Raw genomic sequence first — 8,618 nt, 5'->3', positions numbered from 1 at the left:
TATCCTGGGTGGGTTGTCCACATCTTATCACCCTATTGGACTCAAAGCTTCAAGCAGGGGCAGTTAGGTGGCATAGTGGATAGAACACCAGCCCTGGAGTCAGGAGGACCTGAGTTCAAATTCAGCCTCAGACACTTAATAATTACCTAGCTGTGTGACCTTGGGCAAGTCACTTAACCACATTGTCTTAAATTTTTAAAAAAGTTAAAAAAAAAGGAATCAAAGCTTCAAGCAGTCTTGCATTCCTTATTTTCTGGTCCTGGCTTTTCCCCTAGCACACTGCAGATTCTTATCAAGTGAAAGGATCTGTGCTAAGTGCTGCAAACAATTCTACCCTCAAGCGCTTCTCCCATTTTTATTTTATTTTTTTTTTAGCTAGGCAATGGGGTTAAGTGGCTTGCCCAAGGCCACACAGCTAGGTAATGAGTTAAGTGTCTGAGGCTGGATTTGAACTCAGGTACTCCTGACTCCAAGGGCAGGTGCTCTATCCACTGTGCCACCGAGCCGCCCCAAGAGCTCCTCTCATTTTAATGGGGAAATAACTACTCTTTACAGAGATAGACCTGCAGTATATGAGAGGCAATATCGGAGGACTGCTGTATATTTAAAGTAAATCTTGAAGGAAGCCAGAAGGTGAAGATGAAAAGGGTGAGCAATAGCCAGGCAAATGAGATGGATCTGGGAGATCAATCTCAAGATCATAGAGAACATAAAAGGAAGTCAAGTGCAAGAAAACTGGAGCAGATGTGAAGGACTTTAAAAGCCAAACTAAGGATTTTATCTTTGCTCTTAAAGGGAGTTAAGATCCTACTTCAGTTTATTGCCTTTGGTAGTGATATGGCCAGATCTAGGTTAAGGTGTAGGCATCCAGTCTGAGGTTTCCAAAAAGTAGTTGGTGATGTAAGAGTGGAGGTTGAGGAGAGATGAAGAATAGATAAATAGATCTGAGGATCATCCAATTAGAAATAACTGAACTCTAGGAGAGCTGATAAGATCACCAAGTAAGATAAACGGTGAGGGAAAGGGGGAGAAAAAGCCCAGGTCAGTCTTTAGGTGACATCCACTTTGGAAGGCATGACCTGGAGGAGGATCCAGCAAAGGAGACTCAGAAGGAGCAGTCAGACAGGTAGAAGGAGAACCAGGACAGAGCAGTGTCACGAAAACCTAGAGAAGAAAGTACCAAGAAAAGAGTCATCTACAGGTTAAAAAGGATGAGAATCAAGAATACATCATTAAATTTGGTAATCAGAAGATCAATAACTTTGGAAAGAGCAGTTTCAAGTAGGATGAGGCCAGAAGACAGACTACAGAGGGTTTACAAAAGAATAAAAGAAGTGTAGGTACCTATTGTAGATGGCTTTATAGAGTTTAGTCAAGAAAGGGAGGCAAGACAATTGAATTTCTATCTTCTAAAGCCTCAATGAAAAAGGAAGCCTTCTTTTACTATCGCATACTTTATTTTTCTTCCTTAAGATATGATTTCTCTGTCATCACATTCAACTGAGATCAATGTATAACATGGAACCAATGTACACACTAACAGAATGCCTTCTGTGGGGGGAGGGAAGCAAGAACAGGGGAAAATTGTAAAACTCAAAATAAATAAAATCTTTCTTCAAAAAAAAAAGAAAAAGGGGTGGCTAGGTGGCACAGTGGATAGAGCACCACCGGCCCTGGAGTCAGGAGTACCTGGGTTCAAATGCTGCCTCAGACACTTAATAATTACCTAGCTGTGTGGCCTTGGGCAAGCCACTTAACTCCATTTGCCTTGTAAAAACCTAAAAAGAAAAAAAAAAGAAAAAGGAAGTCTTCTCAAGTGGATCAAGAAAAATTCCTGGCTCACACCGCTAACCCCCAAGATCAACTTGATTCAAAAGACTTCTAATTTCTATTATGGTCAAGGCCTTGTTAATTGTTGAGGACATAAGGACAAATTGAAAAACAGCCCTTCGTCTCAAGGAACTGATTGTCAACTTGATGGAATGTCATACAAGTAAATGAGAGAAAATTTGAGGGAGAGCACTCCCTCATGGATATCAAGATAGGCTTCCTATAGCTAGGCAAGTACCTAACTTTGAAAGAAGCTAAGAATTCTAAGCAGAAGTGTAGAGGATAAGGCAGACCCAAAGCATAGGGCATAGTTTGTGCAAAGAAATGGAAGCTAGAAATGAGAAGTTCAAGGAACATTTAATTGACACAGAATGTGGAAGAGTATAATATATGAAATAAATCTCAAAAGATTTGATGGAGCCAAATTGCAAGAATTTTATTGTTAGCAAGGAGGGAGCCATTGAAAATTCACAGGCATAGGAGCAGCTAGGTGGCAGAATGAATAGAGCGCTTGTCCTGCAGTCAGGAGGACCTGAATTCAAACACTTAATAATTTATCTAGCTATGTGACCTTGGGCAAGTCATTTAACCCTATTGCCTAAGATAAATAAACTTTAAAACAAATTCACAAGCATAGGAAAGATATAATTCAGACTTCAATTTTAAAATAGATCATTTTGGCAGCTCTGGGGATAAATTGGAGAAGAGAGACCCTGAAAGCATAGAGATCAATTAGGAATTTATTATGCTAGTTCATGAGAAGCTGTGATCAAGTACTGAACTATGGTCGGGGCATGTGAATGCACAGAAAAGGCAGTTTCATAAGTTATGAAGGTAAAATGTATAACCCTGGGCACCTGACCAGATAGGCAAGATGGGGTATAAAGGAGGGAAGGGTCAAGAATAACTCTGAGTTTGTGAACCTAGCTAAGTGGAAAGGTGGCCATGGTATTAAAAGAAATAGTGAAGTTTGAGGGGCAGAGGTAAGAGGGAGCAGTTATGAATTCAACTTTGGTCATTCTGAGTTTGAAATGCTATGGAACATCCTGGAAAAGATAACTACTAGGCAGCTGGCAATACAGGAATGGAACTCAAAAGAAGAGAATTTGTGATTCATATGGCAAAGAGATGAAACATGAAGCCAAAGGAACTCAAGAGTTCACAAAAGAGCTGTCAAGAAGGAAAAAAGGCCCCAGGGAAGAATCAGAGAGGATGTCTAGGTAAGGGGTGGGTCAGAGGAGAATGATTCATCAATGAAGAAGGAACAGAAAAGATCAGGTAAATGGGATGAGAAACACAGAAAGTTACATTAAGAAAGAAAAGGAACTACCTAGGAGGGAATGGTCAACAGTATCACAGTCTACAGCTTTAATAAAGATGTGAACTTTGATAACCTTGGAGAGAACCACTGCAGGTCAGTGGTATTAAGAAGATATGTTACATGAGTTTAAGATGTGAATGAATAGTTGAGGAAGTAGAACAAATATATGTAGACAGTTTTCTCTAGCAACATAATGACTTTCAGGAAGATTTCTTCATTTTTTCTCTTTACACCCCCCCCCCCCCAAAAGACCACTGCTAGTGCTTGATCCATATGCTGCACAACCCAGGGTTTATTCGTATTGAAAGGGCAACTGTGATGCCTGTAACTTTCTTTTGGTGAATTTTACAGCCTGATGGTGAAAAAGAGCAGGAGACTCCCTTCTGCACCTGCATCTCACTGTTATGGGGAACTTTCTGAAAGGGGAGTTGTGGGGAAATATATACAACTAGGTGTATTGTTTTAGCTAAAAGGAAAATGGTTTCTTTCTGGCCTTAGTTTTTCTCTCTTTAAGGAGGCAACTGATGATAAAAGGTTATCAAACTCAACTGACAAAAAACATCAATAAAGTTGTTAAGGGACCTTAAGGAATAATTATTTTAAGTATTCGATTTGTCTATAATAGCAGTATCAACAACAGTTGACACTCATTCAGGGCATAATCTCTGAATTCTAACAAGAAACACAAGAGATAAGTAGCCAGGGAGGATTGTCCACACCTAAAGTGACTCAGACTTATAATAATAGTCAGGACTAGAATCCTAGTGTCAGAATCCTAAAATCTTTTCCTGCTTCACTCATCCTTCTTCACCTGAGAAAAAAATGGGAAAACAAAATGTTTTAAACAACTCATCCTCCACCTCAAATATCTAGCTTACCATTACAATATTCATTCTGTATCAGCATGTGATCATCTTCTGCCCAGGCAGAGAAGTACCGAACTACATGAGAATGTTGTCCAAGCACAGCATGAGCATAGACTTCTCTTAAAGCATTCTGTCTGTTTAAAAGAAGTTTTGAGATCAGTATCAATATAAACCAGGAAACTTTATTACATGTTATTTGATAAACTCCTTTGGAGAACCCTTTATAAAGGATAGAGGTTTGCTTAAAAAAACAATCTTTGTGGGGCAGGTAGGCGGTACAGTGCATAGAGCACCAACCAGAGTCAGGAAGACCTGAGTTCAAATCTGGTCTCAGACACTTAACTGCCTAGCTGGGTAACCTTGGCCAAGTCACTTAACCCAATTGTCATAAATTACATAACAAACAAATCTTGGTTGAGGACAAAGAACCTATTTAAGTTAGCCATTTCTAGTCCTTTGAAAAGCTTAACCTCTATCAAACGGTAAACTTAATTGAGAAATAAGGTCATAAATATCTCTAAAAGGAGTTCTATATCCAAGACATAAAAAGAACCAATGAAAACATATGAGACCAAGACAGTTCTTAATTGTGTTGCAAACTGGGAATAATCATATAAAAGAATTTCGCTAGTAAGTAATAAGAGAAGGCTGAAGACTTCACCTCACCCCCAGTAAAATGGTAAAGATGATAAAAAAGAAGAATAATCGATACTAAAACAGTTGTACAAAGATAGGCACACTAAAGGCTAATTAATGAAGCTATGTTCATACTGCAAAACAATTTGGAATTATGTAAATAAAACTGCTAAAATAAACTGGCCATTATCATTGGATTCAAAATATACACACACAGAGACACACACCCCTTCTACAGGAGACCAAAGACAAGTTTCCAGGTACAAAAAATATGGTAGCAAAGCATTTAAAACCAAAGTGGATGCCATGGAATGGTTAAACAAACTATGGCATAGGAGTGTAGTGGAATATTTCTGGGCTTTAAGAAATGATGCAGGTAAATAAATACACAGACACATGGGAAGATCTATATGAACTGATGCAGAATGAAGTAAGCAGAGCCAGAAAAACACTATACACAATGACAGCAATAATGCAAATAGAAAGAACTAAGATAAAGCAAAATAAAGTCTGTGCTGCCAAATTATGAATAAGCATGACCTCTAAGAGGAGGTATGAGAAGACATTCCACCCCCACCCCCACAACTCCTTTGAAGAGATGGGAGGGCACGGTTTTAAACATTGTACCTAATATTAGATTTGTGGGTGCTGATTTGTTTTAATGAGTTTTTTCTCATCTTTAAAATTATTTGGTATAAAAAAATGGCTCCTTGGGAAGGGAAGGAAAAGGGACTAAGGAAATGTGAATTGAAAAAAACCAAGATATCCATTGAAAACTTTAATGTTTTTAAGTAGTTATGTCCGAAATTCTAGCAAGACTTCAAATATTCCCAGGTTCAAAAAATGAAAGCTACTCAGAAGAAAAACTGATCAGAACGGGGGCAGCTAGGTGGTGCAGTGGATAGAGTACTGGCCCTGGAGTCAGGAGTACCTGGGTTCAAATCCAGCCTCAGACACTTAATAATTACCTAGCTGCGTGGCCCTGGGCAAGCCACTTAACCCTGTTTGCCTTGCAAAAGAAAAAACAAAACTGACCAGAACAACATTTTCCCAACTTTGAAGAACCTTTTCAATTTCCAATTTCAATGCCTTTGAATTTGCAGTTAAACAAACTACCTCTGGCAAAGGAGCATAGAAGCAAAGATCAGGGTTAAAGAAAATACTCACTCATCAACAGAACCAGCCAATGGTTTCTTTGATCGCTTTATGGCATAGATGCATCCATCCAGTCTCTTTACACACTTAAATACGGAACCAAATTCACCTGACCCAATCTTCTCCAGTTCATGAAATTCACTTTCATACCTTGATTTCATGTTACTTTCTGTAATTGTAATTCTCTGTAAAACAAAAAATCTGCCTGTTTCAAAAGTGTAAAAATCAAGTCAACAAAAAATTGCCTAAAAAAGGACTAACTAACAACGTACCTTGGCAGGCCTAGTAGTTTCATCTTCAAGCTCCCCATCACTGGCTTCCATGTCTTCATCACAGGAGCTACAATAAAAATCATCAAACATACTTGAGAGGCATATTCCAACCCTTGCTCTGAAGTCTGAACATAATACTATTTTTAATAGGAGGATGTGGTGAAGATAGAGCTTTTGAGAAATTAAACAAGTATCTCTTCCTCAAAGGTTTTTAAGGTAAAATTATTAATGAGCTTAGTTTAGAGTGAAAACCTTTACCCCACATTTGTTTTCTGAATTGTAGACTATCAAAGTATATTTGTCCCAACCCAGTGATCTGAATATTAAATCCCTAGCCCTACTACAACCTTCCAAGTTAACTCTCCCAACCTAGAATTTAAAAATAGAACCTTTGAATGCAAAGAAGGCCCCTTATCTAACAGCTCTAACCCTCTTCACTTGATGAAAACATTTCCTTTAAATGTTTCAATTCTGTTTGAATACTTAAAATGACCAAGGTCTCACTACCTCATGAAGCAGTCCACATCATTAACAGCACTCTTATCTCTTTTCCGTGTTATAATGGGTTATAACAGGGTATTCAGGTGCCACCTCTAATTTCCAAGCTCTTAATGCTTTCCTTTAAGATGTGCAGGTAATATTTTAATTCCTTCTGCTGTACAAAAGATCTTTTTCAACAGGAATTTACAGCTAATCCTACTTCTACTTCTCAAGAATCTCTAAAACCCAAATCGAGACAGTGGCTGTAAAAACAGGACCATTCACTGTAAATTTTTATTTCTATCAAATATGTAAAAACAAGCCTTGGAAATTGTCTTAGACTTTATGTTTCTTCTTTAAGGATATGACTTGTCTCTCAGCACAGTCAGTTTGGAGCCCCGTACAACATGGATACAATGTAACGACTGACAGATTGCTTTCCGCGGGGGGTGGGGGAGGGAAGTAAGATGGTGGGAGATTGTAAAACTCAAAATAAATAAAATCTATAATGAAACACAAAGAGAGAAAACAGTATTAGAAGTCAACATCCAACGACATACTCATTCCAGTGCGTTCTCTTCCTCCGACGACACTGTCCGGAGGAATGGAGCAACATGGAATCTGGAGTGAAGGGGTTGATGTTCACTTGTGGGGTTTGTCTCACGTCAAATCCTTGCTTTTCCGACCTGGCCGAGGTCATGAACAGAGAACCACTTCGGTGCTTGGCAGAAGCGGAATCTAGCCCTCGAGCCTTGGACAGCAGACTCTGGATGGTAACAAGGAGACGGCGTCAGGGTCTCGGGCCATCGGCAAGGCTCCCCCCGGGCGCCGGCGCTCGAAGGCGAACCGGGGCCCGCGGAGCTTGCGGCTCTGCGGGCGCCTTCCCTCGGGGGCAGCCGAGACCCCGAGACCCCCGGGAGGGTGGAGCGGACCCCCCGGCCCCGGCCCCCGCCCCGCGCGGCGCCCCTCACCTTCGGGGTGTGCGGCGTGTCGAAGAGCCGCAGCTTGCGGAACGTCTTGTGCGGCGGCGTGCCCGGGTAGTCGGGCAGCGGCGAGCACGAGCCGTCCCGGCGCCGGCGGCCCCGCGGGGAGCGGGCCCCGCGCGGCGGCGACGAGGGGCTGCTGAGGCACAAGGGCGAGCAGGAGGCGGCCGGCGACTTGGCCGGCGACGCCGAGCCGAAGCCCTCCTCCTCCCACGAGTCGCCGCCCGCGCCGCCGCCCGGCCCGGCCGCCATGTCCTCCTCCCGCGGGCCCGGCGGCGGGGCCCGGCCCGGGGCGCGCCGGCCGCGGGGCTCGGGCTCGGGGGCCGCGGCGGGGCTGCGGGCGGGCGGCAGCGGCGAGTCGGGCTCCTGGAAAGCCGAGTCCTCCCCGGTGCTGTGGCCGCTGCCCTCGTCCTCGTCCTCGTCCTCCTCCTCCTCCTCCTCGCAGTCGCTGCCCGGGGAGAGAAGATGAGCTTCTGGCGCAGCGCGCACGAGCCCCCGGGCCGGCCGCGGGGCGGCGGCGCCTGGCGCCGGCTCTGGAAGCTCATGGGGGCCGGGGCCGGGGCCGGGGCCGGGGCCGGGGCCGGGGCCGGGGGCCGGCGCCCGGGCCCGGGGGGCGGGGCGGCCACGTGCAGCGCGGGGCGCGCGGCGGCGGCGCGGCGGGACGTGGCGGCGGCGGCGGCGCGGGGCGCGGGGCGGGCGGCGCGGGGCCGCGGGGGGCCGGGTCGGGGCTCCGGACGGGCCGCGGGCGCCGGCGGGACACGCTCGGGCCGCTGTGCCCGGGCACTCGGGGCTCCGCGGCTTCCCGCGACCGTTAGTCACGTGCGCGCCCGGCCCGCCAATCCCCGCCCGCGCTGGGGTTTGAAAAAAAAGGAGGGCGCTACGTCGGCCGCCGGGGGAGGGGGACGTGCTACGCGATTTTGGCGCGAAACTGGCGGCCCCGCCCCGCCCCTCCCGGCGCGCCTCGCGGGAGACACACAAACACGCCTCCGCCCCGGGGGGCGCGGCCGGAGGGGCGGGGCGGGGAGGGGGCGAAGCGGGGGCCGCAGCTGAGCGCGCCCCCAGCCCAGACCCGGCG

At 45.3% G+C, this 8,618-nt stretch overlaps 1 protein-coding gene across 1 annotated transcript; it reads right to left on the bottom strand.

Annotated features, from left to right (window-relative positions):
• Window positions 1-9: 9 nt before the first annotated feature.
• Window positions 10-8,121, bottom strand: LOC141518345 (wee1-like protein kinase). The gene is given in 7 exon segments (XM_074230285.1): window positions 10-1,164; window positions 4,030-4,151; window positions 5,821-5,993; window positions 6,081-6,147; window positions 7,121-7,326; window positions 7,532-8,002; window positions 8,005-8,121. Coding segments are annotated over 7 exon segments (1,182 nt in total). The 5' UTR covers window positions 8,089-8,121; the 3' UTR covers window positions 10-1,105.
• Window positions 8,122-8,618: the final 497 nt, after the last annotated feature.

Source organism: Macrotis lagotis, chromosome 3, assembly GCF_037893015.1.
Source record: "Macrotis lagotis isolate mMagLag1 chromosome 3, bilby.v1.9.chrom.fasta, whole genome shotgun sequence".
NCBI classification, from domain to species: Eukaryota; Metazoa; Chordata; class Mammalia; order Peramelemorphia; family Peramelidae; genus Macrotis; species Macrotis lagotis.
Note: the sequence above shows the minus strand (reverse complement) of the source record. Positions and strands in the feature narration are given on the sequence as shown.